The 17,752-nt window shown below is 59.8% G+C and overlaps 1 protein-coding gene across 5 annotated transcripts; it reads left to right on the top strand.

Moving 5' to 3' along the window:
• Positions 1-364: 364 nt before the first annotated feature.
• On the top strand, positions 365-11,546 carry TNNT2 (troponin T2, cardiac type). 5 transcript variants are annotated; one of them, XM_068995624.1, is made up of 18 exons: positions 365-472; positions 2,721-2,768; positions 3,678-3,688; positions 3,805-3,822; positions 4,348-4,377; positions 5,112-5,168; positions 5,716-5,748; positions 6,220-6,255; positions 6,506-6,527; positions 7,441-7,501; positions 7,606-7,722; positions 8,328-8,405; positions 8,508-8,618; positions 8,994-9,103; positions 9,616-9,706; positions 10,091-10,131; positions 10,781-10,786; positions 11,337-11,474. In XM_068995624.1, the coding sequence occupies exons 2-18, from the start codon at positions 2,731-2,733 to the stop codon at positions 11,383-11,385; spliced, it is 909 nt and encodes a 302-aa protein (XP_068851725.1). In that variant the 5' UTR covers positions 365-472; positions 2,721-2,730; the 3' UTR covers positions 11,386-11,474. The 5 variants fall into 5 exon arrangements, with proteins under 5 accessions (XP_068851725.1, XP_068851722.1, XP_068851723.1 ...); XM_068995622.1 differs by lacking the exons at positions 365-472; positions 2,721-2,768; positions 3,678-3,688 and having other exon boundaries at positions 3,768-3,822; positions 10,741-10,786; positions 11,337-11,546; XM_068995620.1 differs by lacking the exons at positions 365-472; positions 2,721-2,768; positions 3,678-3,688 and having other exon boundaries at positions 3,768-3,822; positions 10,711-10,786; positions 11,337-11,546.
• The last annotated feature ends 6,206 nt before the right edge of the window (positions 11,547-17,752 follow it).

Below are 17,752 nucleotides of genomic sequence, written 5' to 3'. Positions count from 1 at the left end.
GTCCTGGGGGGTTAAAAACAGACTCTTCCCTCCTCACTGCAGCATCCCGAGCTCGGAGCAGCGGCTGAGGGAGCTGGGTGGGAGCTGCCGGGCAGGGTCTGCTCCTGCACTGGTGACAGCGCTGCCTTATCAGCGTCCCGGCCCGGTGACAGCTGGGCTGGCTTGTGTCAGCCCCTCGGGCACTCACGTATCTCGGTCCGGAGGGTTTAAAATAGCAAATCTCTGAGGCCGCACAATAGCTTGGGCTTATATGGGCTCCTGGGGGGGAAGGGGGAGCGGCGGAGGGGGCCAGGGCCGCGGCTGCCGAAATAGCAGCTCACAAGTGTTGCATTCCTCGCTGGGCGCCGGGCACATTCCTGCGGCGCTGCCCGCCCCGGGGTGGGCGCTGGAGCCCCCTTAAAGCCTCCTGCCCCAAAGAGCCTTTCCCAGACCCCGCTGGCTCCCCCGCGCTCCCCGGCATCACCGCGCACAGGTACGGCTGGGCCGCGCCCGCCCCTCCGGGGTGGGATGCGCTGGGTCCAGACCCGGCAGGGCTCAGGGGCTTCCCCGGCCGCGCTCGCTGAGTGTTTTATGCCATGGAGGCATTGCCACGCATAAAGCATCAGCACCCTCTCCAGCGGGCTGTATTTGCAATTTGTCTTTCGAACCACCTCGATGGGTGCCCAGGTGGCTCAGATGGATTTTGGCTGCCCTGGTTTGGGGGAATCTCCCAGGTCCCCGTGCCCTGTGTCTCTGCAGGGGACAGCAGGGATGTGATGCCCACGGCCAGCCTGGCCCTGGCTCTCTGGCAGCCCAGGGGGTGGGTTAGGGATGGGATGCTCCTGTGCCTGGTCTGATCCTGCCAAGCAGGACTGGAGTGGGGACATGACCCGTTCCTGGAGCAAACGGTGGGAAAGGAGAGCTCCATGTCTGGGCAGCCTGGAGGAGAGCAGAGACTGAGAACTGTGGAGGATTAACTCAGCCCCAGAGCTGTGAGCAGCCAGCCCTGAGCTAAAGGAGAGGGGGATTTCAAGGACTGTGAGGAATATCTGGATTGTTTAATACACAGCAAATTCTGGGGGATTTTCTGTTGTCAGTGCAATGTTTCCTCTTTAGCTCTGTTACATCTGCTGGGTTCTCCTAATTCTACCAAATCAAGATTTCCAAGCTTTAATGGAAAGGTTTATGTGTTTCTGTGCAGAGGATGCATAAATACTTCCTTGAGCCACTTTTTCCCTTGTGTACCCTCTTAACAATCCCAGATTTGTTGCTGTTCCCTCAGCTCTGTGGGATCCAGCAGTGTCTGAGGGAGGAGGGCAATGGGGAAGGAAGAGGCTTTCATGCTGTCGGGAGCGGGGACCCTCCTCTCCCGTGTCATGAGATGATGATGTGGAGTCTTGGGTGCTCAGAGGCCACACAAATGATTTGGCCAAACTCGAGGCATCAGGACCATGCTGAGCCTGGGGGAAGAGTGAGAACTGATGTTTGTGGGGAAGCAGAGATCCCAGGGATGGTGCTGGAGGGGGTGCTTGGAGCCATTGCAGGAAAGGGAACAGTGATGGCAGGAGCAGGCAGTGACCCTGAGGCAGAGGGGGCCGAGTTCTGACTTTATTTGTCTCCAAAAAGCACCTTGTGAGTCAGAGTGAGATTAGAGACCCTCTCGAGGCATTGTTATGCTGAGGTTCTCCTCCTGGAATGCCCCTTTCCCATGCCTGAGCATTCCAACCCTGGATCCAGCATCTTGAATAAGCACTCCTGAGGCCTGTCCTACCCATCCTGGGTAATAAATGCTCGACAGATGTAGCCAGGAGCAGTTGTTCCCAGACTCCGGGCAGCAGGAGCAGGGAAGCCTTGCTGCTCTAGGAACAGGTGGTTCAGCACATGGAAGTTATTTCCAGAGCTGCCTTGCGTCGTCCTGTGGCATCTCAGCCCTGCCGAGGGCTGGCATGAGCAGGGGACAGGGCTGGGCTGGGCTTGGGGCTGGGGCTCTGGGCTGCTCCAGGATGCCTGGGGCTGGGGCTGGTGGGTGCAGATCTCACAGTGCAGTGCTGGGTGAAGGTCAGATGAGGGGAGATGATGAGCGAAGTCCTCCTGGGCACAGCTGGGAGGGAGACAGATGTGCTGGGAAGATGAAAGGCTGTTTCTGGAGAGGTTTTAGCCCTAAAACCAGGGCTAAATTGCTAAACCGCGTTGTAATTGTTCCTTTCAGCTAATAGGGGAGAAATGCTCCTGCTGAGCCCAGGCTGTCCCTTTCCCAGCAGTTCTGCACTTGGAGGGCTGGGCTGGCAGGCTTTGCTGAGCTCTTGTGCTGTGCCTGGTGCAGGGCTGTAAATCTGAGAGAAGGGGTCGTCCCTGAGCTAAGAACAGTCAGGAGGCAAAACAAGCTGCAATGGGGTGATTTTCCTGCCCCTGAGCAAACACAGCCCTGAGAGGGCTGGGCCAGGGAGGCTGAGTGCCCTGGACATGGCTCCTGACAGAGTTATCAGTGGGACAGGAGTCTGTGTCCGATCTCCTGCCTCCTGTTTGGGGCAAGCTGTGATCCTGGGACGGGAGGGGGGCGGGAGCCTTATCTCTGCTGAGATAACGCTGTCACAGCCTGGCTGGGGACAGCTGGAAGCTCCAAGTGCTTTGGAAAGAGGCAGCATCTCTGTGCCCCTGTCCTGGTGCTGAGGGACAGGCTGTGCTGGCCCTTATCTCGCTTCTAACCCTCCCTTTTTCCAATCTGCCTCCAACTCTGCCAGAGAACCAGGGATGTCAGACACCGAGGAGGTCACTGAGGAGTACGAGCAGTAAGTGGGGTGGTTTTAACCCTTTCCTCTCCCCCTATTCCCACTTTCCCACTGCAGCATTGCCTGGAAGTGCTCTTGTTGTTAGCCCAGCACCCACCATGGACCCCCCGCCTGTGCCCCTCTGCCTTGGCAGTGCCCGACCCCCACAGTGGGAATTTGCGTTGGGAGCTGTGTCCCTACCCATGGGCAGGACAAGGATGGTTCCTGTGTTAAAAATGCTGCGGTCTTAATCCGTGAGACAGAGATGGGAAAACCTGAGGCCACCAGTGTGTTGCTGATGGGGTCCTGCTGCCACATCCAGAGCATCACTCTCCAAGGCACAGATTTGAGAGCAGCTTCTGCTGATGGAGGCTGCTGGGCCAGGAGGCACATCCTGGAGAGATGGGGTTGGGGTTACAGGGTTGAGTCTGAACAGCTCCCACTTCTCCTCCACCAGCAGAGAAAGGGGACCTGAGTCCTCTGGTGTTTCAGTGCCACGCCAGATGCATGTGTGTCACCAGTCTGTCCCCTGGGCACACCTGGGACAGGCTGTGCATCTCCCCCATGGTCAGGGAAGGACTTGGGGGCAAAGGTGGCATGTGAGATGCCCGTTTCTGGGATTACAGGCCAAGGTCACTCATCTTCTCATGCTGCAAACTGGTGGGGTGCCCTGACCGCTGTCAAAGTGTCAGTCCAGACCTTCGGCCCCTGCTCTCCACAGCCTGCAGGGTGACCTGGGCCTTGTCCCTGTCCCCACTGCCACCTGGCAGCCACCCACACAGCAGCTGCCCAGCAGTCCTGGCCCTGTGCTGTGAGAAAGGGGAGTCAGCCTTGAGGAAATCCCAAATTCCCCTCAGCATCACTGATGGACACGTGGGCCCCGTTCCAGCAACTCGGTGTGACTCTGTAAATTCCTGTTGTGCTTTGCAGGGAGCAGGAAGGTAAGAGGACATGGAGCACCTGCAGCTGCCCCGAGGCCAAAAACTGATCAGAGCAACTCCAATAACCTGAGGCTTCTTTCCCTTCTCTCTATCCATGCCCTGTGTGCTCTGTGAAGAGGAGTGTGTGGAGGAAGGTAGGAGTTGCACCTGCAAGGACCAAGAGCCAAGTGTTGGGGCTTCAGTGTTCTGCTGGGGGGTTTGGGGGTCGGCTCCTGGGCTGCAATGGGCAAATCATGTCCAGGAAAGGCAGATGTGACCATGTTTGAGACGCCTGCACCTGAAACATCAGTAGGACCAAAATCAGTCTGAATTTTCTCAGGATCTCTTTTGTCAGTGATCCCTTGACTCAAACCAGGGCTGGCAATGCTGGACATGGGTGTTGGCAGAGGTGTGATCCCAATATCCCAACGGGACAGTCTGCCCAAACTCAGACTACCTGCCTCAGCCCCATGGAGACACAACCCTGGCACGGGCTGGGCTGGGCTGGGATGAGCCTCTGGCTGCTCCAGGGCACTGCCAGGCAAAACACCCCGAGTGTAAAGTGAAGGGAGGTGCAGGGGGAAGCCCCTGCAGTGCTCGAGTGCTCATCTCACGCATGCCAAAACTCTGTGGCACCCAACTAATCCCTGTGCTTATTCCTTCCATCCTCCCTGGCTCAGAAGAGGAAGAATGGATAGAGGAAGACGACGGTAGTTATTGCACCTTTCATTATTTCCTCTCTCTGCTCTTGGGAAAAGTCGTGGGTCGATGTGTTCTGCCTCTCCCTGGTTGGGGAATGGTTTTCTTTCATTCTTCCACTTCTCTCTCTTCTTCCTGCACTCCACCCATGCCCTGCTGTGCTGTGTGTCCATCCTCTGTCTGTGCCTTGTCTCTTATATCTGCCAGCCATGGTTTGCTGTCTTTGCTGTCTTCTTTTTCTTCCTTCCTGTCTGGCTGTGGCACCTGCAGTGTCCCCGGGGCCCGCGGGCACAGCATCACTCTGGCTCCAGTGGAGGAATCCTGTGGGGACACTGCTCCCTCCAGTGGAAAAAGGCTCCAGCAGTGTCACAGACGCGATCGGGAAGGTGCCGAAGGCGCGTCCTCAGCCACTCGTGGAGCTCACTGCTAGAGCAGAGCAATAGAAATCCCTCCTCCCTTCCTGGGGTGTGAGGGAATGGCAGCGTGAGAGGGGGTGAGGGACAAGCCAGGAGGTGGCGATAAACCCTTTAATTTCACTAATTTGAGGGGGCTTTTCCCTGACGAGCACAGAGCAGCCCTTGGGTGAGGTCAGAGAGGAGCCCTTTGCTTCCCGAGCCGCTGTTTCTTTCCCGTGGCTGCGGCTCCCCGGGTCTCCCTCGGCTCCGTGCCGCAGTTATCCCAAAGCAGGAGCCGCAGGGAGCCGGGGAACGGCGCTGCCGGACTCACCCTGCGCCTTATCCCACAGGCCAGGAGGAGCAGGTAGAGGAGGCGGAGGAGGAGACCGAAGAAACCAAGGCAGAAGGTGAGTGGAGGCTGAGCCAGGGAGCTCCCGTGGCTTGGCGGGGCCATGCTCTGCTCCAGGCCGTGCCAGGTGGGGGCTGGCACGTCCAGCGTGGCTGTGACAGGGGCACATCAGCACAGAGGGGCAGCTGTCCCCCAGACCTGCTGTCCAGTAAGGGGCTGTCGAACGGAGATGCCCTTCCCTGCTCTGCCTGGGCCCTACAAGCGTGAGGACGCGGTGTTTGCTGCTGGTGGCTGCGTCCAGACCTCTGAAATAATGCCAGAAAGGGGCCAAGGCTGTTTCACCAAGGGGTCCTTTGCCTTAGAGGGGGTTTCTGGAGGTGGGATTGAGCTCTGATGTGTCTGATCATCCAAAGAGCACTGGATTTCATGAGGTGGCTTTGGGGCATAGGGGTGGCCTGGTGTGTGACTCTGTGCTGTCACTGCTGCTGGAGCAGGCTCAGATCCCGGCTGTGACCCCCGGTCAGGGTGCTGGGACCCCTCTGTGCTGGGGAATGTGACTGCCCTCACCCAGGGGTGCTCATGGATCTCCCATTGCTTTTAAACAGAACAAGAAGATGAAACGAATGCAGCAGGAGAAGGTAAAGCGGGAGCGGAGGAGAGATGGGTTTGGCCATTCCAGTCCCGATCCCAGGGCACTGGGCCCTTGGAACAGGGTTTTGGTGCTGAATTCATTTGCTGCCGAAGGGATAATCTGTGGAAAATGGGGCAGAGCTGCCCTGGCCACATCCCCCAACAGGACAGGAGTGGTGGATTTGTGCTGCCTCGGGCAGAAATTCACCCAAAATACAGCAGGAGAGGGCAGCACTGCTGCTTCTCCAGCCTGAGCTCCTGCAAAACTTGTCTGGATTCCTCCTGGAGAGGACCTGGAGCTGTCCGGGCCCCCCTGTGAGTGAGGGATGTCCCTCAGGGGCCTGCTCTCCCCGTTCATCCTGCAGGGAGGCAGCTGGGGTTTGCAGTGGTGACAAGCATGGGGCAGAGGGGGACAGCTACCCCACAGTGTCCCTGGGCAGGACTGGCCACGGGGACACAAAGCTTCCTGTTTTCCACAGGTGGAGAGGGAGACCGAGAGCAGGAGCCTGGGGAAGGTGAAGTATCACCATTGTTCCTTCTGCCTGATTGTGGCTCTGCCCAGCCAGCAGCACCAGCTGTGCCTCAGGCACAGCGTGTCCTCTGGCACAGGGCTGGCACCTCACTGCTGGGGAATGATCCCGGTGAAGCCCCTGCTGCTGGGAGAGAGGGAGGGCTCAGCTCAGGGCGGGGGGTGGGTCAAGGTGTGACAGGAAACCCCTCGGTGACACTGACCTTGTCTTTCTGTCCTGCTCCTGGGACCTGCAGGTGAATCGAAGCCAAAGCCCAAGTAAGTGTGGCAGGGTTTTCCCTGGGGCAAGGTCTGAGCTGTGCTGGGGCAGAGGCTCCGTGTGACAGAGCCTGGCCCGTAAAGGGCAGGGCACAGGGAGCCTCCAAAGCATGGAAACAGGGTGGGACTGGGACATGGAGAGAAAAAGGGAGAGAAACGGACAGGGAAACATGGAGCGTGAAGGGAATGAGGTCTTTAGGCACTTCTGAAGCATTTTGTATGTTCCTTGGGAGAAGCTCAGCTGCCCTGTGACCCTGCAGGTGACAGAAATGTGTGAGTGTGAGTGTGTGTGTGTGCATCCCAGCCTGGGGTACAGAGTCCTGGCTGTGGCTGGCATGAGGCACAGGTTTCCAGGAGTCCCAGCATTCCAGGGACAGAGCCCGAGGGAGCAGGACTGGGAACCATTGCCAGAAGCCCGGGGGGTCCTCCTGGGCCCCTGGGATGCTGCAGTGTGGGAGGCAGATCTGCCCTCAGCCATCATTCCTGCATCCCTTTGTGTCCCTGCTGAGCTTCTCCTGCCCTCCCTCGAGCCCTGGAGGATGAGAGGGTCCAGCTCTCTGTGCCAGGTTGCCCTGCAGCACATGGCTCCTCGGTGCCCTTTGTGGGGAGCAGTGGGGTGGCTGCCAGCTCAAGGGGCCTGGCAAAGGGCCCTGGCCACATTGTCTGCAGCTTGCAGAGTTATTCCAGCCATGTGGGCACCTTGGAGTGTTTCCCGGGAATGCCACAGGTCTTCCTTCCTCTGTGGCTGCCCAGCTGGCACCTCCAGCAGGATGCACTCCCTATCCTCCAGCTGTGCCCACTCTGCATCCCTGGGGACTGCAGGGCTCAGATGGGAGGCTGGGATGGGTGAGAGGCATGTTCTGTCCCAGATCTGCTGCAGCCCCATTGTGCTCCAGCTCCCCTTCCATTGCAGGGTCTTCATGCCCAACCTGGTGCCTCCCAAAATCCCAGATGGCGAGAGACTGGATTTTGATGTGAGTTGTGCCCCAGTTCCCACCACTGCGGGTGATGCCCTCCTGCCGCTCCCCCTCAGTGTCTGGCAGCTCCTGGAGGCTCGGGCTCTTTGTGTCTGGTGCAGGACATTCACCGCAAGCGCATGGAGAAGGACCTGAACGAGCTACAGGCCCTCATCGAAGCCCACTTTGAGAGCAGGAAGAAGGAGGAAGAGGAGCTCCTGTCCCTCAAGGACAGGATTGTACGTGTTCAGCCTTCCACTCTCTGGCTATTGTCACCCTGTCCCTGTGGGCACACAGCCACTGTCCCTTCCCCACCATCCTGGGACATCCCTGTCCCTACAGGACAGAGCCTGAGGGTTGAGCCAGATTTTGTACCCCAGTGCCTGGGAACAATAGAATTCCCTGAGCTCAGAGGGACCCACAGGATCATCCCGTCCAACCCCTGGCCCTGCCCAGACACCCCAACAATCCCACCCTGGGCATCCCTGGCAGCGCTGTCCAAACGCTCCTGCAGCTCTGGCAGCCTCGGGGCTGTGCCCATTCATTCCCTGGGGAGCCTGGGCAGTGCCCAGCACCCTCTGGGGGAAGAACCTTTCCCTGAGATCCAGCCAAATCTCCCCTGGCACAGCTCCACCCATTCCCTCTCTGTCCCCGGTCACTGGGATGCCCCTGGTGTGGCTGCTGTGGTGCTGCGGTGCCTGATGCGGATGCACCTCTCCCCGGGGTCACTGTCCCCAGGCTCCCTTGGGGCTCTCAGGGCTCTTGGGGTCAGGGATCTGTCCCTTGGAACAGAGAGGATGCAGATTCCCTGCGGTGTCCAAGCCAAGATCCCCTCCCTGTGCAGGAGCAGCGGCGAGCGGAGCGGGCAGAGCAGCAGCGGATCCGCAGCGAGCGGGAGAAGGAGCGCCAGGCCCGCATGGCCGTGAGTGCCCTCTGGAATGGGGCTTGGGATGGGCTTGGGGAGTCTGGGGACACGAGCTGTGTGTCCATCTGTCCACTGCTGACTGGCTTCTGACCCTGGCAGGAAGAAAGAGCTCGCAAGGAGGAAGAGGAGGCGCGAAAGAGGGCAGAGGAGGAGGCACGGAAGAAGAAGGCGTTCTCCAACATGCTGCACTTTGGGGGTTACATGCAGAAGGTGGGACCCCTCCCAAGGGGGCTGGGATGGAGCCACTGCTGCTCCTGGGAAGGGTTCATCCATCTGACACTGTGGGGTTTCCAGGCAGGAGAGGGCAGGGAACTGCTCTTGGGTCAGGGGTTACAGGGCCAAAGGGAGCTCAGAGCTGCCCCAAGCTCAGCTCTGCAGATGTGCAGTTCCAGTCTTGCCTCAGGGACAGGGACGGGGATGGAGACAAGGACAAGGTGTCTTGTCCACTATTGCCAAAATGTCCTCAAGGACCTCACGTGCTTCTTGAGTTCCAAACGCTGAGGGTGTTGGGTGCAGAACTGGGGATGGAGGAGAGCAAAGGCTGGGCAGACTTCCTTCTCTCCAGTGGACTGATGGTTTCCTCAGTCAGAGAAAAAGGGGGGGAAGAAGCAAACGGAGCGGGAAAAGAAGAAGAAGATCCTCGGTGAGCGACGGAAGCCCCTGAACATCGACCACCTCAGCGAGGACAAGCTGAGGTGAGCATGGGCTGCAGGAGGGATGGCCAGGGCAGACACTCTGTGCTGGGTCCCAGCTCCTGGGCAGGATCCCGGGTGGGGGACGGCTCCCTGGGGCTTCCAGCCAAGGGGGATGGCACAGCTGGAGATGGGCTGTGACACCCCACGGGGGACACGGGCGCCGAGGCTGTGCAGGGCCACCAGGGCCGGGCTGCGGCTGATGGCACCAGCCATGAGAGGGAGCCAGGGTCACACGGGTGGGACAGGTGTGTCCTGAGGGAGCCACGCTCACACATGGGACAGGTGTGTCCCGAGGGTCACACGGGTAGGACGTGTGTCCCCATATGTACTGACCTCCCCCGTGGCTCTGGTCCCTGGATTCACTGCCTGGGTAACACATCCCTGCTTGGGAGCCTCCAGAGCCCCATCCCAGGGAGCAGGTGAGGGGTTGGCATCAGTGCCCCATCCCTGCACTGAGCTCCCTGGGAGCCACGGCCCTTCCTTGCCCTATCCCCAGCTGACTCTTCCTGCAGGGACAAGGCCAGGGAGCTGTGGCAGAACGTCCATGACCTGGAGGCTGAGAAATTTGACCTGCAGGAGAAGTTCAAGCGGCAGAAATATGAGGTGAGCCCTGGGGCCTCTGTGATTTGTCCACCCTCTATGTTCCTGGCTGCTCCTTCAGCTCCCCAGCCAGGAGATGAGCTGGGGTGTCCAAGCGATCTCCCAGCTCGTGGGTACGTGTACCTGGCACCACCACAGGGAACACACATCACAGGCCAGGCAGGACGGGGCCCTGAGCAACCTGGACAGTGGAAGGTGTCCCTGCCCATGGCGGGGGGTGGAATGAGGATGGGCTTGAAGGTCCCTTCCAACCCCAACCATCCTGGGACTCTAAATCCCACAGAAAAACTGCTGGGGAAAAGAGAGCAGTGATGCATCTTCATCCAGCCCTTGTCCCCAGCCTGGGGCACCTTGCCAGACTTCACCACCCACCATTTTTTCTTGCAGATCAACGTCCTTCGAAACCGCATCAGTGACCACCAGAAAGTGTAAGTGGCTGCACATCCCTCCTCAACATCTCCTGTCCTTCCAGCTCCTGCTCCCTGCTCCCCAGTTCCCTCCCTATGGATCTCCCTTGCTAAGCCACCTCCTCTCCTTCCCCCTCCTGCCTCTGGTCTTGCTGGTACCTGGCATTCCTGGACCTGCAGGTCCTCAGTCCCTGCCCTTCTGCTCCTCCATGGCCTCCCCTGTCACCAGCTTCCCCCTCCCCAGAGACCCCAGCTGGGGATGGACCCCGGGGAGACCCCACCTCTGCTCTGTGTCCTGTGGGGTCCTTCCAGTCTCCAGCCACCCCATCCCTGCAGGGGCTCTGCCCAGCATCTCAGGAAGGTGCTAGAGATCCCAGCTTGTCTAGCAGGGGAAATCCCATGGGCTGTGGGATTTGTGCAGGCCCACAAGGCCAGGGGAGCCTGTCCCCGTGCCCATGTTCCCTGCATGTGGCTGGGGAACCCTTCGTAAGAGGGTGGAGGAGGGTGTTTAACCCCTCCTCCCAGGAGCACCCTGGTGCTCTCCCGTCCCCATCCCACCCCCCCTCATGTGGGAGGTGCTCAGCCCACCCCATGTGTCAGGGGCAGCATCTCCCACCCGCTCACACCAAGTCTCTCTTCTCTCCTGCCCCACCACGGCCTGATCCTGCAGCAAAGGGTGAGTAGAGGCATTTCTGAGGCCTGTGTGTGTCCCCCTGCATGTGTGCTGGAACCCAGGGCAGCAGCAGGGCTCAGGGATGAGGAAATCCCAAGGACTGGCACCCAGAAATGCCCTTCACTGCCCACCCAAACCTCCTCCTCCTTCTGCTCTGTGCTGCCCTGTGCCCAAGCAGTGCCTGCTCCCCCTGTGCTGGTTCAGGGGAGTGATGTGGTGGGTCCCGAAGGATCCTGCAGCTGCTTTTACTCCTCTGCAGCCACAGATGCAGCTTGTCAATTCTTCTCTGAACGATTCTTGGGGGGGATAAACATGGGAAGGAAATGGTGGGTCCTTAGAATCGCCTGGCAACTGCATGAGCTTGTTTCCAGAGAGTCCCAAGACACTTTGACTCAGGTCCCAAGGTTTTACCTGGGGCCAGTGAAGACCCTCGGCCCCCAGGACAGTGCACATCCAACGGGAAAAGGCTGCAGGACCACTGACAGCACCCACCTCATCCTCCCTGTGTGGTCACTGATGCCTTTTGGCACGTGCTTTTCCTCTTCCCTTGCAGGTCCAAGGGTGCCCGTGGGAAGACCATGGTGGGCAGCCGATGGAAGTAGAAGCTCAGGGGGAGAGGAGGCCACGCCCCAGGAGCTGCAGCGGCTGCACAGAGCCCTGGCTGTGGGAACGGGGGCTCCAGGGGGCAGAGGCTTCCTGAGGTTCCCATCTCCACCCCCCAGTGGTGTTGTGTCTGTAAATAAAGAGGTGGTGAGGGGGTGCAGGTGTGGTGTCCATGCTGAGGCTCTGATCCCAGAGGGCGCAGCACAGGCTCAGCACAGCTCGCCGAGTTGCCCACCTGCTCCCCAGACTCTGAGAGGTCACAGCAACCACCCAGGACCCCCCGAGTAACAGTCCCTGTGCCTCCCAGCATCATCTCAGCTGCAGTCCTTGGCCGGTTTGGTGATAGATCTCAGTGGCCTGAGTTGCTTTTCCTGCTGCACTTTGGGGCAATCCTTGTCATGGCCACTTCAGTTCTGATTTTGCTGTACCAGAGCTCCCCTCGCTCCTCTCTGGTCAGAGCTGGCCCTGGGGGACACCATGGACAGGGGCACTGCTTCCAAGCCTCTTGGCCCATGGAGTAGTCACTAACTCACCTTTCAGGCCATTTCCATTCCTATTTCCAGCTCTTGCTGAGGGCTCTGAGCAGCCGTGTTTGCCTCCTCTGCATGTTACTGACGGCATGCAATGAAGCCTGGAGATAAAGCCATGTGGAGAGGCCGCTTCTCTGTGCTTTAGGGGCAGATCTCTTCCGTCGGGCTGGGGATCTGCAGCACGTCACACGTGTGCTGTCCCTGGGGACAATCAGCTGCAGAACCCCCAGCGTTCCTGGTGGATCTGGACCTGGATCTGGACTGGCAGCCAGCCCAAGGCACCAGAGGTCCTGGAGGGCTGTTATAGTGCCCTGGATAAACAGCATCTGTGAAGCCTTTCCCAGAGCACTGGGGAAAGGAGGATGCACAGGGTGGTGGATCTTGTACCTTGGTGAGATGTTTTGTGTCCCCCCTTGCTGGGGCTGCCTGTCCTCCCCTCCCTGCCCAGTGATGTGGGGGTGTCCTGCAGGTTTCTGCCTTGTGCTCCTGTTGGATGAGGATTTGTTTTCCCTACTTCAACACACACCACCAGGTTTTGGGGAATAAGGCTCTGGGAAGCTCAGAATCAGTGAGGCACAAGTGGAGGACAACCAGCTCCCCACCACCTACCTACTCAAAACCGAGGTGCGGAGGGCAAAGGGTAGAGCTGGATAGGGAGGGTGGCAGAGCTGGGACATGAAATATCCAGAGGGTGGCTGAGCGATGGTCCAGCAAGTGGCATTCCCACCCTGCGTGACTGATGCACGGCAACAGGAGACAGGAGCGTTCGGGGCACTCCGCTGTGTCTGCCTTGGAAAAAAATAACCCCTTTTGCAGGTTCTGAGGGTCCACTGTCCCAGCTTTTCCGGCAGGCGGAGGCAGGGCCGTGCCGGTGCCCGGTGCCGCAGAGCAGCCCCGCAGCCGCTCTGCCCGTCCCTGGGGCTGGCAGCGCCCAGGGCGGGGGTACCCGGGCACTCCCTGCTTCCCACAGCGCTGCCTGTCCCGGCAGCTCCCGGCCCCGCTCCAGCCCGAATCCCTGCGCCGGGCCCGAAACCGCCCGGCACCTCCCTCCGTGCGCCCGCTGCGCGCTGGCACCGCCGGGCTCCGCAGCTGAGTCAGCGCCCGGCCCGGCCCGGCCCTGGCCCCCGCCCATCCCGGCCCGGGCATTCCCACTCCCAGCGCGCTGCTGCCGTGCTCGGGAACGGCGGAGTGGCAGCAGAATGCTGCAATCCTCCGGGACACGGCAGAGCAGCCTGGGGTGTTCACTGGGCTGTCTCTGGGTGCTGGGAACATCCCGGGTGTTGCACGGGCTGTGGGGTGGTTGCAGTGGTTCAGGAGGTTGTGCCGAGGTTGGCTGGAGCATGGCACGGGTTCTGTGCTGGTGCTGGGGAGCAGCTCTGCCCCGGACCCCTCTCCAGGGGCTGCAGCTCCTCCCGAGGGGCAGCTCCAATCTCTGCTCTCTGTGGGCAGGGACAGGAGCCAGGGAAGGGCTGGAGCTGTGCCAGGGGAGGGTCAGGCTGGAGATCAGGGAAAGGTTCTTCCCCCAGAGGGTGCTGGGCACTGCCCAGGCTCCCCAGGGAATGAATGGGCACAGCCCCGAGGCTACCAGAGCTCCAGGAGCATTTGGCCAAGGCTCTCCGGGTGCACAGGGTGGGATTGTTGGGGTGTCTGTGCAGGGCCAGGAGTTGGACTGGATGATCCTTGTGGGTCCCTTCCAGCTCAGGACATTCCAAGATTCTGTGGTGTGCAGCTGTCCCCACCTGCCGAGGGAGCACGAGGTGCAGATGGGTGAGTCTGGGATAGCACAACGGAGCAGGGAATGTCCCCACTGCTGAGCCCAGAGTGAGGGACCCCAGGAGCAGCTTGGGGAGGGTCGTGCAGGGTGTTCACAGCCTTGAAGTGCTTTATTGTGGAGATCTGAGCAACCTGGTCTGTGGAAGGTGTCCCTGCCCAGGCAGTGGGTGGAACTGGATGAGCTCTAAGATCCCTTGCAAACCCAACCCATTCCGTGGTTCAGTGATTCCACGTCTGCAGTGCTCTGGCGTCCTCCAGCTCTACTGTGGGGTCTCGCTGTCCCCATGGGCAGCAGCACCTCTGGCTGCCTGATCAAGGCACTGCCTCTGGTGTAAGGAGTAGGGAGCTCTGCCCTTCCCTAGCAGGGCACAGTCCCAGGAGCTGTGAGGTGAAACTTTCCCTGACAGGCTGCAGAGGAGTGGCATCTCTGCCATGGGACACGGACGTAGGGATTCATGGAATTCCCTGCATTGGAAGGGACCCACAAAGATCATCAAGTCCGGCTCCAGCTCCATCCTGTGGTCCTTTGAGGAGCAGCCCCTTGTGCAGCGCCTCTCTGGAGCACAGCTCACGGGAACAGTGTATGCTCAAGGAGTTCTGGAGTCTCAGCCCGAGCGCGGGGGTCAGGCTGTGTCCCACAGGGTCTGTGCAGTGCAGGCTGCCAGGAGCTCTGGGCTCCTCAGTGCAGACACTGGCAGGAGCTGCGGTGTGCTGCGTGCTGGTGGCTGCCGTGCAGGGCTTGTGTGGCACAGGAGGGCTGTGCCCTCCCCAGGGTGCTGCCAATGTCCTGGCAGGAGCTCAAAGCTCCAGAGGCTGCTGCCAGCCCAGGGTACAAATCCTCCTCCCGCAGTGTCCAGCATGGGAGTCCCAGCACTGCTGAGGAGCCCAGGCTGCAGCAGACTTGTGCCAGGGCACACAAACCTGCAGCTCGTGGTCTGTCGATGCATTCCCATGCCAGGGCACTCCCCAGGGTCCCACTGTCCCCATGGGGTGGAATGGATGTGAGGGAGGATGTATTTGGCACTGAGAAGGTGCTGAGAAATCCTGGGGTGATGTTTCAGGCCATGCTTGTGCTACAGCAGCGCTGGGAGTGAGGCAGCCTCGTGCTCTTCTCTGCCCCAAGACCCAGAGCAAAGCCACGGTGCAATATTGCAGAGCCTGGTGCTGCCACTGCATCCACACACAGCAACTGCCTGCTCGTGCCTTTGGCCAGCTCCTGTTACCCAGGGGCACTCTGGGCAGCACGGGAGATGTTGGGATTGCTGTCCTGGGGCCGCCTGGCCAATGCATGTCCCAAGGAACCAGGGTCATGCAAGTGCCACTATTTACAGCATTATGGGCCAGGATGGGGCTGCAGTGGCCCACAGACCCTGTGGGACAATGGAGCAGAAACTCTTGAAGCTGGAATGCTGCCAGGGCCCCTGGGTCTCACCAGATGTGGGGCCTCTCACTGGGGCCATCAGTTGGGGCACAGAGTGAGGGATCCCCTCACTTCCAGCTCAGAGATGGCAGATCATGGAATGGTGAAGGTTGGGAGGGGCCAAGGGAGGTTTGCTAGGATGGAGCTGTGCCAGGGGAGGGTCAGGCTGGAGATCACAGAAAGGAGGTTCTCCCCCCAGAGGGTGCTGGGCACTGCCCAGGCTCCCCAGGGAATGAATGGGCACGGCCCCGAGGCTGCCAGAGCTCCAGGAGTGTTTGGACAGCACTGCCAGGGATGCCCAGGGTGAGATTTGGGGGTGTCTGTGCAGGGCCAGGGGTTGGACTGGATGATCATGTGCATCCCTTCCAACTCGGGAGAGTCCATGATTCTGTGATTCTGTGATCCAGTCCCACCTCCCTGCTCAAGCAGGGAGAGGTTGGGGCATCCTGGGTGGGTGGGCTGCTCTGCCTCTCCTGCCTGTCTCCCTGGGGAGCCCATCAGCCCCATTCCTGGTGCAGAATGGGGAACCTGGGTCCTGTAGGGTAGGGCTAGAGAACAGCAGAGCACTGCAGGATAACACGCCCTGACTGCTGTGCCCATGGTGGATCAGGGCTAGCACAGTCCCTACTGCCCAGATCTGTGTTTGGTGCCATCCAGGGTGTGCAGGGCAGCACGGGGCAGGTGGCCCTGGATGCCATCGCTGTGGGAAGCTGGAATTGCCCATCCTTTAGATGTCCTGTGGGATTCATAGCTTCCAGCACCAAGGAATTCATATACAGGGTACCTGTGTTGCCCTGATCCACAGTGCCACTGTCCCCACATAAAGCAGTGGGTGCCCAGCCTCCAGCTCGAGTCAAGGCCAAATGACAACCAAAAACTGCAGAAAATGGAGAAGCACAGCCTTGGATTTCTTGCAGATCAGGTTCAACAACCACCTGCAGATTAAAATACAAAAAGGATGTAAAAGCTGAACTTTGCAACACCTTCTAGACGTGGAGCCCTCACCCTCAGAGCCCCAAGTCCTGGTGTTGCTGTGCCATGGCCTTCTCACACAGCCCTTGCAGCCCAGTTCCGTTTGTTCCTGCAAACATCTGACGTCTGCAAGTTTCTCATGATTGTTTTTAAATGCCTTATAAAACTTCCAGTTTCATCGAGCGTTAGCCCTGTAAATCACTGCCCGTAGCAGCTAATTCACAGGTCTCAATTAATGGCCTTTAATTGGTTAAAGTCACCCATGGTTTCTGCTGATTCCACAGATGTGTTAAGTCACCAATGAAGACTTTAATGCACCCCAAGCATGGCTTGGGTTTGGCACCGACGCAATGCCCCGTGTCCGTAAGACCAGCCCCGCTGACACAGCAGGCAGCGATGCTCTGGGATGCAAGGAAGAGGCTTTGGCTGCTGTCTGGAAGCAGCATTTTATTGGCACTTGGTGGAAGGAAAATGAGCTTCCTGGTGATGTGTGAATCACTGCTTCTGCGTGTGCTCTCACGCCCTGGTTTCAGTGTGGGGCCCAGGTGTAAACTCTGCTCCTCCACACAGGGCAGCAGCCCCTGGCAGGAGCACCAGGGGGTTGAGTCCTGCCTGGAGCTGGGACCTGCCCTTTGCCTGGCACTGGGTCCCTGAGGTCCCTGACTGGTGCAGGTGATGCTGCCCTGTGGGCCCGACCTGGTGCTGAGCCCCAAAATGATCCCTGCAGTGGTGGCTCTGGCAGTCACAGGCAAGGGATGGCACAGGCGCTTCTGGAGAGCTGCAGGGAATTGGTCCTGCTCAGCCCCAGCTCCCAGCCCACGCCCCTGCCAAAGGCACACGGAGCTGGGACTCACCCCAGGGAGGCAGGACTCACCCTATGGAGCTGGGACTCACCCCAGGGAGGCAGGACTCACCCTATGGAGCTGGGACTCACCCCAGGGAGGCAGGACTCACCCCAGGGAGGCAGGACTCACCCCGGCTGAGCTGCTCACGAGGCTCGGTGGGAGCAGTGAGTGTGAGACAGGAGCCTTTAGCATTGTCCCCAGGGTGTCACCTCTGGCAAACCCCTCAGGGACAGGGCTCAGAGCCCACCCTTGCGGTTCTGAGGCCACGGATTTCAGGACATTCCTGCTGCTCTCTGCTGACACCTCCTGCTCTGGGCTGCCCTGCACACACAGACACACGCAGGTACCTCCACACACACAGAGCTCCCAGCTCCAGTCCCTGTGGAACTTCTCCAGAGGAAGGTGGAACAGCAGCACTGGGTGCAGGGGGTACAGGGGACACAGGGGGTACAGAGGATACAGGGGGGCTGTCCCCACGGCATTTCCGAGGCACTGCTGGTGGATGGGCTGTCCCAGAGCCAGGGCACGCTGTTTTGGGTGTCCCCCACTCGCAGACACCGGGGCTGAAGCCGAGGGCCCGGGGCTGTGCTGGCAGCAGGGTCCGGAGGGGCACTGCACGAGATCCAGCGAGGTGCAGGCGGGCTGAGCAGCAGGGATGTGCGTGCAGCAGTCAGTTTTAGTTTGGGTCTCTCTGCTGGAAGCTCACAGGTCCCAGGTCTGCTGATGGCCAAAGACCCCTCCATGAGCACGTTCAGTGAAGGATGGGATTTCAGTAGCCAAGAGCAAGGTCCTGCATCCTGGGCTCTTACTGCAGGAGCTGGGATCT

The sequence above is a fragment of the Aphelocoma coerulescens genome, chromosome 26 (assembly GCF_041296385.1).
Source record: "Aphelocoma coerulescens isolate FSJ_1873_10779 chromosome 26, UR_Acoe_1.0, whole genome shotgun sequence".
In the NCBI taxonomy this organism is placed as follows: Eukaryota; Metazoa; Chordata; class Aves; order Passeriformes; family Corvidae; genus Aphelocoma; species Aphelocoma coerulescens.
This window is presented reverse-complemented; position numbering and strand designations above follow the sequence as displayed.